The 21,129-nt window shown below is 41.1% G+C and overlaps 1 protein-coding gene across 4 annotated transcripts in view; it reads left to right on the top strand.

Annotated features, from left to right (window-relative positions):
* Positions 1-21,129, top strand: part of LOC120806167 (protein unc-13 homolog B-like) — a 67,612-nt gene that overhangs the window by 24,550 nt on the left and 21,933 nt on the right. For all 4 annotated transcript variants that reach the window (XM_040156989.1, XM_040156990.1, XM_040156991.1 and 1 more), the window contains exons 9-10: positions 12,131-12,424; positions 12,544-12,634. In XM_040156989.1, the coding sequence (XP_040012923.1) occupies positions 12,131-12,424; positions 12,544-12,634 (385 nt within the window). The remainder of the gene's footprint in view (positions 1-12,130; positions 12,425-12,543; positions 12,635-21,129) is intronic.

Below are 21,129 nucleotides of genomic sequence, written 5' to 3' on the forward strand. Positions count from 1 at the left end.
TATAATCTATGATCTCTGTGAAGAATAGGTGTGCAGTGTTATTACAAAAGTGACTACTAAGCTGACAAGCCTTATTGTCTTTACATTTTCATGAAACTATTCTTGCCTTCATTTCTCTATTTATCATACTGCTTAACTTGTGTTTTTTTGCACTTTTCTTCTTGTTTGCTTGGTTCTTCTTTTCTTTCCCTGTATCCATTCCCATTCCGTTAAAACTATTTTTGAACCCAAATTAGATCATTAAACCAGAAAGGAAGGGTCAGAATTATACCTGTAGATTCTGGCATGGGGGTTGAAGATTGGGAAAACAAATATAAAGGGCAGGGCAAACCTCCCCTGAGTGACTTCTTAGAAGATGAGGAAGACAACGTTATCCTTCGAATGGGAAGATCTTACCCCGAACCATCACACACTTCTATCCATCAGAATACTCAGCGTAGTAGTTTTCTGCCAGTGTCCTACCCTGAGGGCTATGACACTATTGATCGACGGCGAAAGAAAACGATAAGGAACCCAGGAGGATTGCTTAGTACAGAGGCAGAGAAAATGCGAGAAGAGGCTTTTCCCTCTGACCTTGCACTGCTCCATGAGAAGAGAGGGGAGCTGTTTATGCGGCAAGTAGTAGAGATGCAGGAAGAGGAGGAGCGTATGACATCATGCCTCAGGCCATACAAGAATGGGCTTCTTTACAAGACAAGGATGTGGGCTAAAAATGAGCTGGACCACACTTTAGAGAATTATGTGGCATACAAAAAAGAACAAGATGCTAGAATGAGGGCACGGTTTGATTTTGATTTAGAAAGTTCTGAAGATCTGCACTACTCCCTAGGAGCAGAGGAGGATATTGATGACACTGCCTTTGTAGCAAAAGACTTTCACCCAGAGAAAGTAAGACATTACAAAGACAGGTATTCTTTTTCTTATGAGGGCCACACAGAAAATTCTCAGGGTCTGCGGGAGAAGAAGTGTGGAAAAGCTAAAATTGCAGGATGGACTCCAGAGGCAATGCTCTCTCCTGTAGAGGAACCAAGTGATGAATATGTAGATCCTATGGATGAACTCCAGTGTCTTGTTGAAACAGTTTCTGAATACCTTGCTGAAAAAGAGGAGGAAATTAGCAAGTACGGTTCCCTTCCTAAATCAAGCAAATCTAGGCTGTCATCTCAGGGTAGCAACAGAACCAACTCTTTTGGAGAGGACCATAATAGTTCATCAAAGGATCCAAAGGTAGAAACTCAATCACACACTTCTTCTGACCAGGGCGTCTCAGGGGTAAAAAATGCCATGAGCTCATTATTTAGTTCTCTCACTGACAGAGTGGGAGGAGGCCCCAAACAGCCTGTCCCCACTCCGCAAGCACCATCAGCACAATCCTCTCAAACTGGACTAACAAAACTCTTATCCTTTATTCCTAAATCAAATAGCTCAGCTCCTGTAGCTGTTGTGTCTCCAGTAGAAACTTCTCCTGAAAATTCATTCAGTTCTTTGTCTTTTCAGCTACCACATGATGCCAAGACAAAAGGTCATAATCAAGAAACAAAAGCTCCCACGTGGAGTCAGACTCAAACAAGTACAAAAGAACATGTACCTGATTTTGTAACCAAACCTAAAAGTGCTCCAGGAGACTCAGTCTTAGGGAAATTGAATCCTTTAAAGCATTTTTCAGCAGGAGTTAATGGAAACTCAGCTGCATACAAAAAGGAACCAGAAACCACATATTCTCAAGGCAATACACAATGGGATGAGAAATGTGTTCATCATGGTAACCAGTCGATGCCAGCAGAAGGAGGTAGGAAATTTGAAATATTAAGAAGTTCATCACAAGAGAAAAATTTAGCACAAAATCAAGATGAAAATGTTCATGGGAGACAAAATCCAATGATTTACAGACAAGAAAATGTGCCTGTTCTGGGGCCAGCAAGGCCAAATAGCCAAACACAATCAGCAAATACTGGATTCTTTAGCCCTTTGAAAAAATCATTAAGTTCATTAATCACACCTGCTGTTCCCATTCCACCTCAGGGAGTTCCACCTGTGGCAGTTTACCCAGTGTTTAGATCGACAGAAGATCCCCGATTAGAGAAACTAGCAGAGGACCCATCATTGAGTTGTAAACCTAAACTGCCTTTCCTCTCCTCTGAAAATGTTTCCAATCAGCAACGTCCCAAAGCAGAGGGAGGCATGCTCTCTGGTTTTTTAAAGTTTGCATTCAGTGAGGATGTTAGTGCCTCCATGACCACACAAAACCCTGTGCAGTCCTATCATGATTCAACTTCAGCAGGCCCCTCCACCTTAACACAGAATTCCGCTGTGGCCCAAGAAAGCACTGAGAAAGGATGGTTTTCCAGTATATTTAACCCTACCTCTGTTCCCCCTGGTTCAAACCCGAATTTTACAAATAATCAGCAATCTCAGAAAGTGCCATCTGGCTCACTTGCACAACATACAACAAATCAGAAAACAACAGCAGCTTCTCATGGAATGCAGCATCAAGCTACCAATCAGCCTGAATCACAAAGTTTTTTGACAGGTCTTCTTAAAGAGAGCTCAACCGAAGACATCTCCCAAATGGGCTCTAATCAACCAAAACAAGGAGGACTGCTATCTGGACTTCTTAAATTTGGCTCTAACAGTGACCTATCTGGCAGTTTGCCACAGCAGGCTTCCCATGGCAATCAACCACCTGGGAGCAGTGATACCTCACAGTTTCCTCATCACCGTCCCCCACAACAAACTTCTTCAGTTCTCCCAAAAGGGGGGCTTCTCTCAGGGCTATTGAAGTTTTCATCAACAGAAAATATACCACAAAATGTACATCTATCTGAAGCTGAAAAACAGAGGAACATCTGTGGCAATTATTCTGGTCAGCAGCAGACTTCAGATGAAACTCAACAAACACAGCCTCAGCAAAAGGGGCTGTTGTCTGGCTTGCTTACGTTTGCATCCTCTGAGAATATTTCAAGCAGCCAAACAGTTCATCATCAACAAAGCAGTGTTGAACATAATCAACAGGGTTTTAACCAACTGAATACTCGAGGTCCAGACCGAGGGCCTCATATCAGGAATAGAACACCAATTCAGCAAGTTGTCCAACAGGACACTAGTAAACCAGGCTTTACTCGACAGCAAACAGTTCCACTCCGGCAGCCACAATCCCAACAAGGTGGTCTTTTATCTGGTCTTTTTAAATTTGCTTCAGCAGACAACATAAACATACAACAACACCCATCAGCTCAGCAGCATGGAATTACCCAAAGTATATCCAGCCATGAACAAGCAAGGACAAGGAATATCCCAATTTCCAACCAAAATCAACCACAGAATAGCTCAACACAAAAAACAACTCAAGCAACTGGTCTACTTTCTGGATTATTCAAATCCTCCTCAGAAAATATAGCTCAACAACCTCAGCCTGAAATCATTCACAAGACACAACAACAAATCAAAGTGCAACACAGCCAAACTGCTCAGACTCCACTGGAGACAGCAAATCAATCTGGAGTGCTCTCAGGGTTGTTTAAAAAGTTAACAAAATCATCTGAAAACGTTGACACAACCTGCCAGACATCAACAGCCCAATTACTGCATCAGAAAGCCAATAATTATACAGACACAATGAAGAACCCGCCGCAAACACAGTATCGCACTAATGTTACACAACAATCCTCACAAGAACGTGCAGAGAAAGAGAAGAGGATTCCACGAATGGCCCAGCAAGGGTTTTTATCTGGAAAATTTAGCAAAAATGTAACTGAGGACCCTTGCACTCATAAACAAGTTGAAACATCAAGTCAGATTACAGAACAACAGACATCCGCACCTAAATTCACAGAGATACATTCAGGCAAATTAAAAAGTACTACCTCAGACTTTGGAAGGGACAGCTGTCAAAGAGTTGTTCCAGATACTTTTAATCCAGGAAAGAGCAGACATGCTTTAATCAGTGCACCTGTCTCAATTGATAATGAGAGTTTAGATTTAAGAACATCGGCTACTTTTGCAAGATCTCTTCAGAGTCAGGCAATATACTCCTCAATTAGCACAGGTAATTTATCTCAGGTATATTATTCTGGCTCACTTCAGTTAGTACACCCAATGGCTTATAGTACAGGAAATATTCATTCAATTTTACAAAGCCATACAACTTCTTCAGTCATGAACATGCAGCCGTATATTGGTGGAAGCACTCCCTCCTTGTACGGAGATACTAGGCAAAGTCTTTGTCAAGGTCAGCTTCCCCCTTATAGAATAAGTCCTTCTTATGATGAAAACCAGTGGATCCGTGAAAGCGCTCTGTGGCAACAGTTTCAGAATGAGTCAATGAATTATCAGTTCAAGAGAGAAGATCAAGGGTATAGCCAGAGCTGTGAAGGTGTGTCATTACAGGCACCTGCTCTTCACTGCAGATCCTCAAATATCAATAAGCCATTCAACTCCCCTACACCATGGCACGATTTTGATTGTCGCCAAGGGCACTTTGGACCATATGAGTTTGATGGATACAGGAATGGTGATATATATCCCAAGAGGAAGTTATGGAACAGTTATGAAGACTTGGGAAATGCAGAATATTCACGTAATGAGGAGTGTGCATTGAACTTAACTACTAAACAGAGTACTGCAAAGTTTGGGAAATGTCAATCATTTAATGATGGTAGCACTTACAGCTTGAACGGGGTTTCATATCATGAAGGCTATTATGAGGAGACTGCACCAAGTTTATCATATTCGGCTAACTGTCAATATGGAATGGATAAATCAGTCCTACAAAATTTTCATACTGATGGCATGAGCCATCAGAGTCAGTTTAATTTGAACCCAGCAATAGATTCAGACTGTCCTCAAAATGCCAATACTGAGACAGAAGACTCCCTCTACCTTGAAGACACTGAATGGTATCAGCAGTGGCTTGCACTTTTGGAGCAAGGAATGTGGTGGCCAGCAGATGATGGTGACTGTGGCTACTTTGTTTACACAGATCATGAGTACATTTATGCCTTACTTACAGATACAGCGGGTGAATATGTGTATGCGTGTGCCCCTGAAGGTGAGTCTTGGGGAAATGCCCAGAAGCTAGATAGTTTTCCCAGTGCTTGGCTACACAATGAAATGGTTTTAGTCTGTGGCTTTAAAATTCCACTTTACAATGAGGATGAGCTTCTTTGGCTACCTGGTCAAGATCACGGTGACTCTCAACTTGTTAATGCCCCCCTAGATTTGTCTGCCGCCTATAGAAAAGGCAATCAGATAATGAATTTAAATCTTGAGCAGTTCTCTCAGATGTTTGAAAATTCATTTCTGTCACAAGGGCAACAAGAAGTAGATTTCACATCTTACAGATTAAACAAAGTCAGAATGGATCCCAGACAGCCCAGTAATGTCTATGAAGACCTATGCAAAGATGTTATTGACCTGTCTTTTCGTAATAAAGACCATATTGGCCCTTATTGGAACAACCAAGAGATTAAGACATTTCTTGCTCAAAAGGTTGCTGTTTCCCTGAACTCTACTCCTACGGCAAATTCCAATCAGCAGCTACTTTACAATTGTTACCAACCTAGCCAACGGCGGCGTTCATCCACCGGCGTTACAGTGAAGCATGCAGATGATGTATCGGAGGAAGAATGGAGAAAGAGAGTGACTCCAGGAGAAGAACAACCTAATCGTCAACTCAGAAAGATCTCTTCCCTCATATCCTCCTCTGTGGGGAAAACAACACAGGTTGAATTGAACAAAACTAGCATATCATCATGTGATCAAGCACCTGACAAACACTCTAAGAACATTCTTTCATCAGGTTTCCAAAGTCTGAAGTCAAAGATCATCAAAGAAGGATCAACTGCTGATGTGACTCAGTCAGAAAATGTTAAACAACCAATGCAGAGGCCAGCTACCACACAGGGAAGAATTTTGCCCACAGTACCAACAACTGCTCAAGTGACTCACCCCTCAACACAATCACATACAACTTCACAGAAACCTACACTTTCACGTCAGACTACCATGGTACAACAAACAGCCCCACCAACACAGCCCAATGTCACAGTGCCTTTAGAATCAAAAGAATCTCTCATTAAACCTATACTACCAGGACAGCTTGCAGCTGATAAGCCAGTGGATATACCAGTGGAGAAACCATCTGAACAACCACAGGTAGGCTTCATGAACTTTCTGAAATCTGCAGTAGGTATAGAGGAAACAAAGCCAGATCCCCAGAAATCTTCTCCCAATCAGCAGAGCAAATCTGACAGCACTGCTTCCTTACCAGGCAGCGCTCCTACAAATAAGGAGGCTACAGGAGTGTCAAATCTATTTGGATCAATTAGTAGCCTGTTTAGTACTGAAGCTGCTCCACCACAAAAACAGCAGATGAAACCTAGTGTTACAGAGGGTTCACTGGCATCGGCAACTAGACCTAAAGGTATACAGAGACAACAAACAATGGACCAAAGTGGTATGTCTCGGCCACGGACCCAACCCCCAAACAAAAGTATATCCCAAGTACTTTCTCCCAGTTGTTCTGCAGGCCCTGCTACAAGTCGATCAGAAACTATGCCACCTACAGAACAGACAAAACAGGAAACAGGAACTAAACCATCTGGTGGACTGTTTGGATTTTCAATTGAAGAAATGCTGACAGGAACAACAGCAATTGCCCAATCTGGACCCACACCTCAAACACCTGCATCAGCTACAGCTCCACGAGAAGAATCACTTGGTAAAGGTATATTATCAATGTTTAGTGGGCCAAGTCCTCCACAGGCTGCACCTAAAAATGGGCCCTTGCCTCAGCCGAATCCTCCAAGTGCAGCTTCACAACCTCCCCAACAAGAATCACTTGGTAAAAGTTTATTAACAATGCTTGGAGGATCAAGTCCTCCTCAACCTCCTCCTCAAACCAAGCCTACTGCTGAGGCATCTCAACAAGGAACTGTTCCTCCAAAGGACCCCCCATCTATAGGATTCCTTTCCATGTTTGGTGGTCCCAGCACCCAACAGTCTCAAGCCCAAACAGGATCTATTCTAAGGGGAATTATGCCTGGGTCATCAAGTTCAACTGAAAGCCCAATGAAGGGACTGTTGTCAATGTTTAGTGAACCCAGTCCTCCACAACCTCAGCCGCCAACAACATCATCTCAGCAAAGAGTAGCTCAATCACACACTCATCAAGATGAAGCACAGATACAATCTAAACCACAAGCACAACCTCAAGCACAAGGGCAGCCAGCCACCTCTGTTCTTGGGGGAATATTGGGTGGCTTGTCTACCTCTACTGAAAGTCCAAGAAAAGCTTTCTTCTCCATGTTTGGCAGCCCCAGTACTCCTCAAACACCTGGAGCTGGTAGAAGTGCAAATATGTCTTCTACATTAAGGACTGAAGCACCCAAAGAACCTGTAAAGAGTATGCTCTCTGGTTGTAATGATGTTTTGACACCATCACAACAAACTCCAAATTCATCATCTGATATTGTTACTGCTACCAAAGATCTGACAGCTATTAATTTGCAAAAAGGTTCTTCCCAAATGTCATCTGTTTCCAGTAGCAATGTGCCAGTGTCAGCAACTATCAGTCAAATATCAAGTGAAATCTTAAGGTGCAATGCTAGTACTAACTCTAGTGAAATGCATGCTAGCCCAGCCACAGATATTACTTTAGATACCACAAATTCTAATAAAGTGGACACCGCAATTAAAGACACTGATATTGCATCTGTGGAACCAAATTCAGAATGTGTCACTGTGCAAAAGGAAACAAGCACAGAAAGTGCAGCCGGGGATCCTGGTTCACCTAAAGAGTCACGAGCTTCTGGTCTGTTGTCTTTGATGAGTGGATCTGGCCCACAGACTTCATCCTTACAAGCTGGATTCATTCCAGATGGTCCAGGAAAAGGTTTACTTTCCTTATTTTCTGGGCCCGGCACTGAGCCTAGTGCTAGACAGACAGGTCCTTCACCTACTGCACCAGGGTCTACACCTGGATCATCAAGCTCCAAGGAACCAGCAGCCAAAGGTTTGTTCTCTGTATTTGGAGGTTCTTCACCCCAGCCTTCTTTACAGCCTGGAAGTTCTCTATTAGGGACAATGTTTGGAGGCCCTTCACCCGAAACACCAGCTTCTCAAACAGGAGGATCATTACTAGGTGGTTTATTTGGAGGGTCTGCACCTCAGGCTGCTTCTCAAGTTGGTCCCACTAAGACTGGAGGCTCTGCTCCTCAGACAGGAGGACCTCAGGCAGGGGCATCCCTACTTGGAGGCTTATTTGGCGGATCTGCTCCCCAGGCTGTTGGATCTCAGACTGGAGGGTCTATTTTGGGAGGGATTTTTGGAGGATCAGCAGCTTCAGGGTCAGCAGGGTCCTTCAGTGGAATCTTTAGTGGGGCTGCTACCCAAACTTCAACACCCCAAAATAGTAGCTCTATTTTAGGAGGTATTTTGGGGGGGTCATCTTCTCAAACAACTACTGTACAGACTAGTACATCTCCCCTGGGTGGTGTTTTACCTGGAGCCCCCTTTCCCAATGAGATGCCTGGTAAAAGTTTGCTTTCAAGGTTTGGAGGTTCTGTTCCATCTGCAACACCTACTGCAACAGCTACAGCAGTATCTAATTATGACAAGAAGACGTTAACCACAGTTCAAACTGACAATACCACAGGTGTAACTGTTCTACCAAAAGCCACTGATGACAGTAAAACGGCTCCACTTCCAGCTGGTCCTGAAATGTCTGTAATTGATACTGCTACCAAAAGCAAAGAGCAAGTAGAAACTCTGCAGCAACCTGATGGTACCGCCCAGTGTTTTGAGTTAAGTGTGTACAAAACTGATGGCAATGTAACTGAAGAAGTTAAATGCCAAGATGCTGACAAGCCAACTGCTTTAGCTAAAGATATTCAACCTAAAGGATCTGAAATCTGTGCAGCAGCACAACAACCTGCAAGACCAGAGCTCGTTAGTGGTCAATCAAGTCAAGATATAATTCCACCTAAATTAGAAGAGGAAACACCAGCCACTCAGTCAGAAAGTCCTGTGGTGCAGATACAACAGAAGCCTCCAGAGCTAGAGAAATCTGTTGGTGACTCATCAGCAGATACAGTTACAGGTTTTGTGTCCTCCCTTTTCAAACCAACAGCTGCTTCCACTGAAGGTCCTCAGCAACAGCAGAAGAACTCACTTTTTGGACTGGGTGGAACAGCAACTCAAGCTGATACTGGTCAGACTGGACCATCACTATTAGGGGGTATTTTTGGCGGATCCAACACCCAGGCAGCAGCTCCCCAGACGGGGGGATCATTACTAGGAGGTTTATTCAAAGGGTCTGCTCCTCAGTCTACTCCTCAAACCTCAGCCCCCACCACTGGAGGGTCAATATTAGGTGGGATGTTTGGAGGAGGATCCAAATCTGTAGGTCCCCAGACTGGTGGATCATTACTGGGTGGGATGTTTGGAGGATCTGCAGCAACAGCACAACCAGGTGGTTCTTTACTTGGAGGAATGTTTGGAGGAGTCAACGCTCAGACTGCAGGATCACAGACTGGCGCATCAATTCTCGGGGGCATAGGCGGATCTTTATTTGGGGTTATGGGACAACCACCTAAGTCATCTGAGCCAATGCCGGCTGGGCCCAAGCCAACGACTAGCACTACTCCACGGCCACAGATTCAGAATGAAAGTGTGACACCCAAAGTAGGCCCAACTGACACTGACGCTGGTACAAATAAAATGGGGGACTCAGCCTTACCAGATAATGATCAAGTAAAATCTGGCAATCTAATGAGTAGTAGTGTTGTAGCATCTGAGGCAGCTCGTCCAGAAACCTTTGCCGTCACAAATGCTTCGATAAGCACTACATGTGACCTCACCTATCAGGTAGATAAAACTGCAAAAGAAATGTCAACTGTTGAGGGAGAGGTGATACACGAGAAATCTATGGTCATTAAAGGAGACCCTGAGAGTAAAGAAAGTGACAAATCAGTCCCACCTAATACCCAACAAGCAGATACTAATGTATCACCTCAGTTTGATCAGTTGCCCAATAATGCAGAGCCCCCTCAGGCCAAGTCTCTGTTTGGGTTTATATCAGCACAAAGTGATGCAGGAAAATCTTTCGGATCCCTGTTTACACCAACAATGCCATCAGGTGCTTCATCAATGCCTCAGACAGAATTAGGCAGTGGTCTACTGTCAGGATTAAAAACCCTTTCTGGAGGCCTATTTCAAGAGGAAAAACCTGTTGCTGGGAAACAAGAACCACCCACTACTTCATTATTTGGGGCAAAGATAAGTTTTCCTTGGCAGGCAGAGCCACCCAAGCCACAAGCTGTCCCAGTTATAACATCTCAACCCAAAACTAACAACATGCCAACAATTCTTCAAGCACATACTGTACAACAGGTTGCAACATCTGATGCCCAAAAACCAGAATTGGTAGGTTCCACAGACGATGTAGCAAACCCCCAGATTTGCATCTCCTCTCCTGAAGTAGATCCTTCAGCATCCCTGACCCCAAAGGAGAAGGAAAGGCTTGTAGAATCAAACCCCTCTGCAGGTCCTACCTCTGGAGTGCAGCTAGACAACCAGTCCAAGAAGGATCTATTGAATGCAAAAAGGCTAGTAAAAGCATAATAAATGGCATTAGCCCTCACCATTTATGATGCATTGACTTTCTGGAAAAATGTATTCCCTGTCCAGCTCTGCAATCCATCCCCACCACTTTAAATTGATTTTTAGCTTGACCATACTTATGTTTGTGTATGTGTGTACTCTTTGATATGCGTGTATTGTGTGTAGCATCTCCGTAATGTTGTGTCATTTCAAAACAGAATTCCAAAACAAAATTTGCTTATTTATATAATCATGGGGAATTCATAAATAAATGAACATAATCTCTATTGATTATTTCCTATGCTATTCCTCTGACAGAGACTGATTATGGTTTGCCTGAACTTCTATATTCAAATGATTTTGATTGTAGTCCTCATAGTTCTGCACTCACAAGTCAGCTAAAGTAATAATGTAAAGCATGACTGTCTGTGACATTACTAATAATGTAAGTTTTGTTTGACAGTGGAATTCTGATTTGTGTTGTTTATTTTTATACGGTGAAAATTATTTTATGTTAAATTGAAATAAAATTTTAAAATCTTTCAATTTCACCTAATATCTGCACTTTCCCCTAAAAATTAAATCAGATATGAAATATCATTTTATAAAAGGTAAAACTTCAAAGACACAGCTCAACTTCGCATATTTTATTGTACATACGCGTCAGTACTTCAACCCCCTGTCTTTATAAGCGTAATAACCATCGTACACCCTTTTATTTATATATATTATATTATATTATATTATATTTTTTTCATATATGATTCCATTTTTAGGGGAAAGTGCAAATATTAGGTGATTTTATATATATATATATATATATATATATATATATATATATATATATATATATATATATATATATATATATATATATATATATATATATATATAATATATATATATATTTTTGTGTATATATTTGTGTGTATATATTTGTGTGTGGTGTATGTGTGTGGTGTATGTGTGTGTTTTGTCTTGTGGATAGGTGAAAGGAAAACAATATGACAATAAATGACAAAATATGCAGGTCTAATTGGTTGCAGAAATACACAGTTTTTAGTAAGGATTAGCAGTTACAGGGCATTTTATACCTCACACTGCAAAACTGAGCATACTCTTATGTTTTACATTTACATTTTCCATCACACATCTTTTTAGGGCATTTTGTGGTGTGTGTGTATACTTTAGCAATCGATCCTTTAAAGAGGATATTGATAAAAGTACACCTTTGGTAAATAGTTGAACAGTATTTTCAAATTATTTTTAATAGATGAGTGGGGTTACTTAAATCCCAAAAACTATTAATTATATTTATCTTTTCGGCTGTATAAAAAGTATTGAAACTATTTTTAAAATTACAAAAAGTGTCTAAAATTGGTTTTATGTAACAATCCCCACTAATCTAGCCTTGGCTAGAGGAAAAATACAACCCACAAAAATATTTAGAAATAGTTTTTCACCCAGTTCTGATCCTAACAAAACTATCTTGATATTGAATATTTTCCTCACTCCTCTCTCACCATTGTAGTCCAGTGGAAAGTAGTCGCTTTGGGTCATCAGGAAACCTGAGCCAGACCAGCTCCCAGCTTAGTGAGACTGGCCAGGAGAGCGCTGGAGGGTCAGAACTGGAGGAGTCATTTCACTCCTACCACAGTACTGGCTTTCACCCCTCCACCAATGGGCAGTCACGTACTAATGGACATCTTACCACCAATGGACACTGTGTGGTTGGTGGGCAGGAGATACATAGGCTGTCCCCTGAAGTAGGACAGGGCCTGAAACATGACACCCCAGCAGAGAGAGGGTCCTCTAAACTTCAAAGGTACTGTTTTTCTTCAGAATTGGATTTAGCTTTGTATTTCCTAAAATGAACATGCATTGGAATTGAGAGATTTTCTCCATTTCTTTCTGCCACTTTTCTCTTAAATTCATGTTACCCAGGTTCCATGATGACGGGCCACCTTTACCCTTTTCCACATCCAGAGTTCGTTGGTTGAAGGCCATCAATAAAGTCAGGGTTCAGCTCCGGGAGGTAGGCACTGTTTCAATTCAGTTCCTCCACCAATATCTGACCTCTTGTTACTTTTTTAAATTTGACTTTCTTACCATCTTCTTCTTTACCCCACCACACATAGACAAAAAAACACATATGCACACACAGACAAATACAGACACTTGCAATTCTTTGAACATGGTTGAACCTCTCTGGTAGTTTAAGAAGATGCACTAAAATAGTTAGACTCATATTATAACTCCAATTTCTCTGTTGTTTGAATTTTGAAAAGAAAAAAAAAAAAACCTATGCTCCCGTGCGCCCATGGTTACACACATTAATTCCGTGGAACAGAGGATTAAATAGACAGATACCCTCTGAGCAGCAACTGTGGAACTACTAGGTATTCATGCCTCATCCAAGGTACCCCGTAAATGATTTTCACGTTAAGGGTGAGTGTCTCTGATTTAGTTTCACCCAGCCCTACGCTTCCTTCCAACATGGTATTTTAATTAAAGCTGACTGGCTATAAGCTTGCTCCTTTGTGCTACAAGAGTCCAGCAAACATATGCTGCTTAAATCAAGGTGAGATGATACAGCCCAATTTTTAAGTAATTTCGCATTTGCAATTCATTTTAGATACTAGGTTTCTGCCTTTACCCCCTCTATCAGTCTCAGTCTTCATTGGTTAATTTTATCTCTTCTCACAGCACTGTAATTCTGAGGCTAAAGTATACTGTCCTTCTTGACAGGTCTATCACTCATTGCTTCAGGGAACTATAATTTGCATTAATGGATGGTTCACTCATGGGAATCGCTTTCATGTTATACTGCAAATGATGTAATGAGTAATTTGTCACTTTGTGTCATATTTACTTAAAGGTCATTACTACATTTAATCAGAATCAGTGAAAACAATTATTTTTTTAAGGAAATTGAGGATTAAGCTATTATCTAACTTCTTCATCTCTTGGGCATTACCAAAATAATTGGCGGGTGATTTGTGCCAAAATTTGAACAATCTAGTGAGAGGAAAGGATGTAAGAGGTGAGGAGATTTGGCATTTTTTAGCATGGTTTATCCCGGTGCATTTCACATTCGTGTAAATGGTATAATTTTCAGATAAAGTTATTACTCCCTGAGTAATAGGTGGTAATCTGTACCATTTGGAGCCCCTACTTTCTGACTTGACTGCAACAGCAGGGCCAGCCCTATAAATGCAAAAGTCCGTAACTGACTAGGTGACTGAGTGCTGATGTTATACTGTTGGTCGGCCGGCCTAGTGTTGGAGTTTCCCCATTGGCCGTTGCTCTTTCAAAATGAATTGGCGCAAAAGGTTTCTATTGCATCATCAGGGGGGGCTGTTTACAGGCAGTGTTGCCAATTTAGTGCCTTTGTTGCTAGATTTACTGACTTTTCAGACCCCTTTAGCGGCTTTTATTATGAAAAGCACCCAGTGACAAATCAAGTGACTATTTGGACAAAGCCCTAGCTTCCTTCTGTAATCTTTAAAGGGTGGTCATAATGAAAACATCAGAATCTATCAGCTAACTGGGGTTCATCCCCTTGATTGATCTTTTTATCGTGTGGCAGTAAAGGAATAGCTCTGGTAGCCGTCGCTTGGCTTCATTATAATGATTGGTTTTCATGGACTGGTGTGGACGAACATGTACTGTAAATGATAGCTGATTGAAGACATGAGTATAAATTAGAAGCAAGGTGAAAGCTGTCTAAGTGCCATCTATTACTGGAGCTAGGGAAACACTTAGGACACAAGGCAAAATGCTGAAGAGACTATAATGAATTAGAATAGGTTGTGAATCTGTCAAGCAGTGTCACAGTGACAAGAATAAGAATTTTGACAATGTAAAACATCTTCACATTCTTGTTTACATTCAAAAAACAGAAAGAGATGAGATGTGGGGCGTGTTTACAGTTTCCTGGAGAATTCTTGGCAGTGGGACACAAGGGCAAATCCAGAGCAGGAATTGGAAGTGGCTGCCAGACCCATTTCCAGTATCACTTTCAATACCCATATTTGATATGACTGAGCTTCAAGCTTTGAATAGAAATTCCTTTCTTTTTACATTTTTCTATCAGTAAGGTAAAAGTAAGGAAAGAAATAACTGAGTGCAGGAAAACCATTGTTACTGGTACGTTTATCATGCATGGTTTCACTGTTACAAACAAGGAATTTTATGAATAGAAAGGGAAAAAATGCAAATTGCAACAGCAGGCAGTTGTGGAAACACAGGAAAAGGAGTGAATGAGGCTGAGAGCTGGCAGTCTTACAGCCTCAGATTAGCCTTGTGCTGAAATACATTGCCAGAGGACAAAAAGAGAGAGAGCAGAGAAAGCATGGCATGCAAGAGGGTGGGAGGGATGTACAGATAGCTACTTAACTGAGGGTGAACTGCTGTGTGATTGTGGTCTACCTCTGTCGCGCTTGCTGTTCTACTAGTAGAAATGAGGGATTCAGCAATTCTGTGTCTGTCAGTTAAAGAAGATCTGCTTGTTTTGATTGAGGCAGAGCAAGACATTCAGTAAAACACCTGGGAATATAATTTGAAAAAAGTCAAGTTGCCATCACGGATCATCTATGTGGACTTAATTTATCTTGAAAAATGATATCTACAGGTTGTTCGTTAATATAATTCTTTCCTAAGGTAAGGCTAACATTTTAATATATATTTCTGACATGTTATGCACTTAGTCTTTCGTTTGTGTAGATTGATTAAATAATGCAGAGAAATGTTATTCTACGTGAAACCTTTGCTCTATGCACATAGAAAAGATCTTAGTACTTTGACTTAAATTACTGGACTTCAGCTTGTTTCAGTACAGAGTTGATCTAAATTTTAATGGCAAATGTCATTCTTTGATGATAAGTCAACTTAAAAACTTCAAAAGCAAGATTTTTTTTTAAGCAGGCCACAGACCACTTAGTAAAGAGAGAAAAGAGATTGCTGCAGGTTATTACTATGACTGGCCTGGAAAATGGGCTTGACCCCAACTAACCCCTCAACCTTTCTTTATCCTGGACCGTTAGCTAATAAATAACTGACCATTAGAGTGCACATACAGTGGATCATGGCTATCCATAAAAAGGGCCAGTGGTCCATTCGAAAGTATATTTGAATGGGCTTTTTAACATTATTTGGTATATAATGTGTTATAATAGCAAGCATAATGCTCCAAGTTAATATTGGATAGGCTGATTCCATTCAGCTGATATGAACAGCTTAATTTTACATTCAGAGTAGTAATATGAAACATTCTATTCTCATAGGCAATATATACTTACCTCCTACCCATCTCTTATCAGTTGGACACACACCTTCAGTGCTCCAATGCTTACTGGAGACCTCCAATACAGGGATGGTTTAATGTAGTTAGCAGCTATTCACCCTCTGGAATAATTTACTTAATGGAATAGGGAATCCTCTTCTCAAAACTGAGGCAAATTGCAATATGCAATGTTATTATGTTATCTTATAAAACAAATTTACAAAAAAATTGTCAGTTCAAACAGTGCTGAAAAATGACCAAAAAATGAGCTTGTAGCCAGACAGTTAGTTAGGTTTGTTAGTTATTTTAAGGTTGTAATTAAAACCTTTGTGTTTTGTTTTTTGTTTTTTTAAACAAAAAAAAAACATTTTTAGGACACCTTGCCAAAGCTGTAACCCCATATTTAGTTACACAGATATAGCAATTAATGAAAAAAGAGAGAGAAACATTTTTTCAAAAGATTCAAAAGAATTTCATATTCTCTAGTGCTAACAATTCCTACTGTGTTCAGTTTGAAGTCTTTTATGCAGGTTAAGTTTCAAGAAGCATTATTCTTACCTGTCTATGTCTACGTAATCTTTAGGCGTAGTCAGCAGGGATTGTCCTTGGTACTGAAACAATTAAAGGATTTTCCAAATTCCTAATGTGATTATGTAAATGGTGATTCTCAGTGGATAAATATGGTATCACTGTGCTGTGTCAAGTATTAACCATGATTAAATGGAGGGATCATAAGAGACATATCCATAGAACTGCCCAATTTCTGCTCTTTCTGTCCTGTAAACAGACTATGTTTATCATACATATTCAGACTACATACTTTCCTGGATTATGTAATGCCATCGGATAGATTTGTGTGGCATTTTGGGGCTATTCAGTAATCCCTGTATTATTTATTCTATAGGCTGTGGGTCACAGCTATCCACCCGTGCAGCTGGTAGGGGTCTGAAAGAATGACATGGCCTTAGAGGAGAGAATTGACCTGTCATCTAATTACCGTGCTTGTCTTTCCAAAGCATCCTAATAACAGAGATCTAAGCAGCTGCATGGTGTTCATTCTACAATTTGCCACTCTGACTCAGACAAGGTCAATTAAAACAATACTGTCTATCACCCCTCTATACTGTACACCAGAGTGTAGTCTCTCACAGTGGCCTCAAATTTAAGTGTAGGATTCCATGTGTGCTAAAATTTATTAAACTTGCTGTTTTTTTCTGCAAGTACATCAGCATTCTGCCCCATTTTTAAGGCAAATACATATAGTACATGGCTATACTTTGTTGACTGTTGAAACAAAACTACCTTACAATCCCAGTTTCAGAAGTTAGATTTGCTTATTGCTTTTCTATCTTGACTCTGTAGTCTGTGGGTCATTAAAAATAGTAAGAATAACAATCAAAATATTTATTTGATTTTCTGACTGTTTATTGCACTTTCATGAGTTTAATTAAAAATATGAATTTGAGTAGTGAGCAAATGCATTTCTATTCTTGGGTTGCGAATGCTGAAAATTCTATTATATGATCACATTAATGGATAGTTTCAAAATGCACCAACTTTCCTACCTTTCTTCTGCTTTTGAGCATTGAATGCAGCTGGGCTCCAGGTGATTGCCAACAGGAAAGATTAGATGACATTTATTCAGTTTTTGGTGGTTGATTATATTTGGTTGCTGTTTTAAGACCGACACAGCAGAGTGGCATAGCAGAACTACCACCCAAATTAGCTACAAATGAGATTCCTATAGTTAATTTAGTTTACACATAACAAATACAGATCAATGCTTGGCGTTTTCACTGCTTTGTTGACAAAATAACTTACCATCCAGTTTTCTCTTGCTAGTCATGGCGCAGGCACTCAGTCATTTCAAGTCTAAAGTCCTGGCTTATGCTTACACTGCTCTAAAGAGGAGTTACTGAGGCAGTCGTTTGTCCATGTGAGGGAAAAACTGATAAACAGCGCCACTCCTCAGGGATGTTCCCCAGAGGACGCCTCAGTGGTCAGGATGAATCCTATAAATCAGAGCTACTTCCACTCTCGCCCAAGAGGCAAGACCTGCAGAAGAAATCGCAGAGCCCCAAAGTGGGGCAAAGCCTAAGCAAAACGCTGCAGAAGTGCCTGCAGGGGCCAGAAGATAACTCCCTTCATGACCTGTCATCAGTCGACACTACCTGCAGCAAAGCTGACCTCACCCTGTCTGGGGAAAACAGCAGTTCTGATTGCCAGGATGGCATTGGGTTTTTGGAGGATACTATACCCAGTTTCATTGAAAGGACCAAAAATAGAGAAGAAAAGGGGGAGATGGAGGATGAGGAGGCAGAGCAAGGCTCTAGTAACTTAGTGGAACATATCTTGAAAGAGTTAAAAGGCATCAACAAGATCCAGGAGGAAATTTCTGACCTGAGGGTGTATCTAACATCTGTGCGAGGCTCGGTGGATGAAGTATCTTGTTGTGTCGATGCAGTGCTCAGTGAAATAGGTGAGCTGTACTCTGGGGCTTCAGCTGCACCTCATCCTAGTCCTGTTTCTCAAACAGCCCGCATCAGACGAGGAAGCCTGGGTAGACAGAATGCAATCACATCTCTTCATTGTAGAGAGACTAGTCCAGTGTTGGATCGCAAAGATTGCAGAAAAAATTTAGAATGTATACCATCTCACAGATCATCCAAACAGTGGCAAATTGAGAGAGTCACTCTCAGTCAGTCAGACCAGCAAACAATCCAATGGAGCCAAGAGCAGAGTTCAAATATGCACGTGCTAGGGACCACAAAACCTGACCTCTGCTACATGGAGCTTCAATGTGGCCATGACTACCAAAGCACCAGTTCTCTGTCATCTTGTCATAGTTCCAGCTTCCGAGAAGCGGGCTTTCTTTCTGGTGACAGAGAATATGAGACGTGGCCTTCTTCTGATATGCAGCACAGTATAAGTGGACAAGGAGGTTGGAGTGAGGAGGACATTTGCTCTTGTGCAAACAGTGGAGAAGAGCTAGACAACTGTCTCGGTGTTTGTGACAGGTGTGCCACAGAGGAGACACAAAGCAGCACACCGGGTCATTCTTCACACAACAGCTCTGAGCATCTCTCATTGCTGTTTGGATTCCAGTACAACTCTCCATCCAGCACTTCTAGTATGGTGGACTGGAGGCCCACCATACAAACTGAGGAGGAAAACCTGGACTGCAACTGTGCTGCAAACTGTCCGTACTCACATAGTTCAGGTTACCACGCCATGGATGCCTGTGCAAATGAACTAGACAGTGGGCCGTCGGGGAGCCTGAGTTGCTCTACTGTGCTGCTGACTGACTGTGATGATGGTTACCTGGAGCCACATTCACCGTGTGATAATTGTCCATCGACTGGTCACAATCTTGATCTGGGGTCTGCCGAGAGTTTGGACAGGGAATGGACGGATCCCAGTGACTCCAGGGATGAAGCAGGAGAATCTTTGTCACAGGAGTCTTCTGAAATAGATTCTGAGGGCACATCCAAAACCCCCAATGTAGGTTTTGATGTAACCACTTTTAGCAAGGCTGTGCTCAATTTCAGATCAGCTTTGAAAGGGGCTTTAAAAAAGTTGGAAGGATCTAACACTGAAGGTGTGAAAGATGACAGTGGATCTGAGGCATCTCTGTCCCCCGTCAGGCAAGCCAGTGAACCCAAGGAGGAGCAGAGCAGTACAGATTATACAGAGGGAGACATTAGTCTGTCAGAGAATCACACTCAATTTGGCACTCCAAAGGAGGACAGTGAGGCTTCACTCTATGTGGATTGTGGGGAGACACCTGAGAACCTGTCATGCAATCTTCGAACATCCCCCAATGAGGAAAGCCACTCTCCCTGCACCCTTACTGAATATGACTCTGTAGAAATTTCACAGGGCAAATGTCCAATGGATGAGACTTTGTCCAACCTTGACCAAACACCAGACCATTGTCCAGCAAGGCAGAGCGAGAGTCCACTGGGTCCAGATGAGGTGTGGTTAAGTCCAGTTAGGGAAAACCACATTCTGGATGAGATCAATCAAGGAAAGCGTACTGATGCCAGTCACAGAGAGAGTATCGCTAATTTCCAGCGCATTCTAAGGGAAAAGAGGCAAACCCGACATAGGCTGTCCAAATATGCTCAGGGGTCCCACGGGTCCCATGGCTCTCAAGGGTCTCAGGGATCCCAAATCTCCCAATCTCAAGACGAGTTCATCCAAGGTATTTTCAAGGGTATTTTTTTCTGACTGTAATCACTTGCAAGCCCAGTAATAACAGCCAAAAAAAAAAACATCTTAAATGGTGTAATGATCTAAATACATGATCTATGATGTATCTATACAGCATTAAGATTAAATCTAGTATTATGCAGGTGTGGTTTATAAACACTTATTCATTTGAGAATCATTGGTCTTTTTTTTTTTTTTTTTTTGAAGTCAGTGTCTTGGAAATATGCTCAAATTAGTCTGCTCAACTACACTTTCTCCACACAATTTCTAATACATATGTGATTTTTTTTTTTTCTTTGCAGAGTGTGGGAGAGAAGATAATCAGGTTACTCATCTAACATTGGCTCCACATTTAAACTATAATTCTTTTTTCTGTTGATTTTAATTGTTTTGCCTGTTTTGTTTTTTTTAAAGCAATTCACTGAATTTAACTGCAAATCGTTACTTAATATTTGGGAATGCTTGTATGCATTCAGAAGCATAATGGACAGTGTGCAAATACGACAGGTTATGTTTGGGTAGATATGTTATTCCGTAAACGACATTTGTCCAAGCACTTAATTTATTCTGTATAATAAACAGTTTATCATTGATTTGATTTGTGTTGTAGCTTTAGAGCATGATTCCCCAGCTCTATTTCTAGTGATAATGTCAGTTAAGCTGCTTTATGTTTACCCCAGAAGTTTTTTAAACACTATCAGAAACTTATGCTGGGAGAGACAACCTTCATGCTAATCAACTTGTGTCACCTGAGAGATGGATGTACAGACACTTATGAAAGCAAGAAAAAAGTTATATAAACTGATTTAATTTGCAACTTGACCTGTGAAATATAACATACTCTGTGGTTTTGTATCTACATAATGTTGGTCCATCATTGCATTTCACATAACATCTTGTACAATTAAAAAGCTCAGCAAATTTTATTTGAGCCTGTGTTTTAAAAGTATCAACACTTTGATTTTTTATTTTACATTGCATGTTCTGTAACATCAGAGAGGTGAAACTCAACCAAATTTAACTTTCCATTACCT

Source organism: Xiphias gladius, chromosome 20, assembly GCF_016859285.1.
Source record: "Xiphias gladius isolate SHS-SW01 ecotype Sanya breed wild chromosome 20, ASM1685928v1, whole genome shotgun sequence".
In the NCBI taxonomy this organism is placed as follows: domain Eukaryota; kingdom Metazoa; phylum Chordata; class Actinopteri; order Istiophoriformes; family Xiphiidae; genus Xiphias; species Xiphias gladius.